The 501-nt window shown below is 46.7% G+C and overlaps 1 protein-coding gene across 1 annotated transcript; it reads right to left on the bottom strand.

Annotated features, from left to right (window-relative positions):
* Window positions 1-138: 138 nt before the first annotated feature.
* Window positions 139-353, bottom strand: PHALS_01888 (uncharacterized protein; the record flags this gene model as incomplete). The annotated part of the gene is made up of 2 exons (XM_024716365.1): window positions 139-259; window positions 322-353. The coding sequence occupies 2 exons, from the start codon at window positions 351-353 to the stop codon at window positions 139-141; spliced, it is 153 nt and encodes a 50-aa protein (XP_024581971.1).
* Between the last annotated feature and the right edge of the window lie 148 nt (window positions 354-501).

Below are 501 nucleotides of genomic sequence, written 5' to 3'. Positions count from 1 at the left end.
TTGCCTGTGTTACTTCTTGGATAGTGGCTCAACTTGCAGAAGTAACGCACACAAGCCTATCCATAACGGTATGTACTGGTAAGCAAAGGTTAGTGCTGCTGCTTGAGATGCTCCATCGACAATCCCACTTTACTCGACCTATGGACTGCCATCAATATAATTCGATCTTGATCGCTCCTCGAAATTATCGTCATCTTCGCTGCTGCTCAATCCTCCGCTAACACTTTGTATCGCTTCTCCAAGAAGCATCGACAAGCGTCTGGCATCCGACTTAACCTCGTAGAATTTGGTCTTGACAGCGTTACAAGCCGCTATTCATACTCCTTTATCGACCTCCCAACGTATCTGGCCATTTTAATCTGCCTGCTCCTTCTTAATGGCCTTCTTTAAGTGGCCCACCGACTGGCTGGAGTCGATGTCAACAGGGAACGCGCTAGCGCTTTGTAATGCTCGACAAAGGTACGTTAACAATTTATCTAGAGAAGTGTGGCATGGATGACT

Source organism: Plasmopara halstedii (genome assembly GCF_900000015.1).
Source record: "Plasmopara halstedii genome assembly, contig: Scaffold_1626, whole genome shotgun sequence".
In the NCBI taxonomy this organism is placed as follows: Eukaryota; Oomycota; class Peronosporomycetes; order Peronosporales; family Peronosporaceae; genus Plasmopara; species Plasmopara halstedii.
The sequence above is the reverse complement of the archived record's forward strand: the minus strand, read 5'-3'. Positions and strand labels throughout refer to the sequence as shown.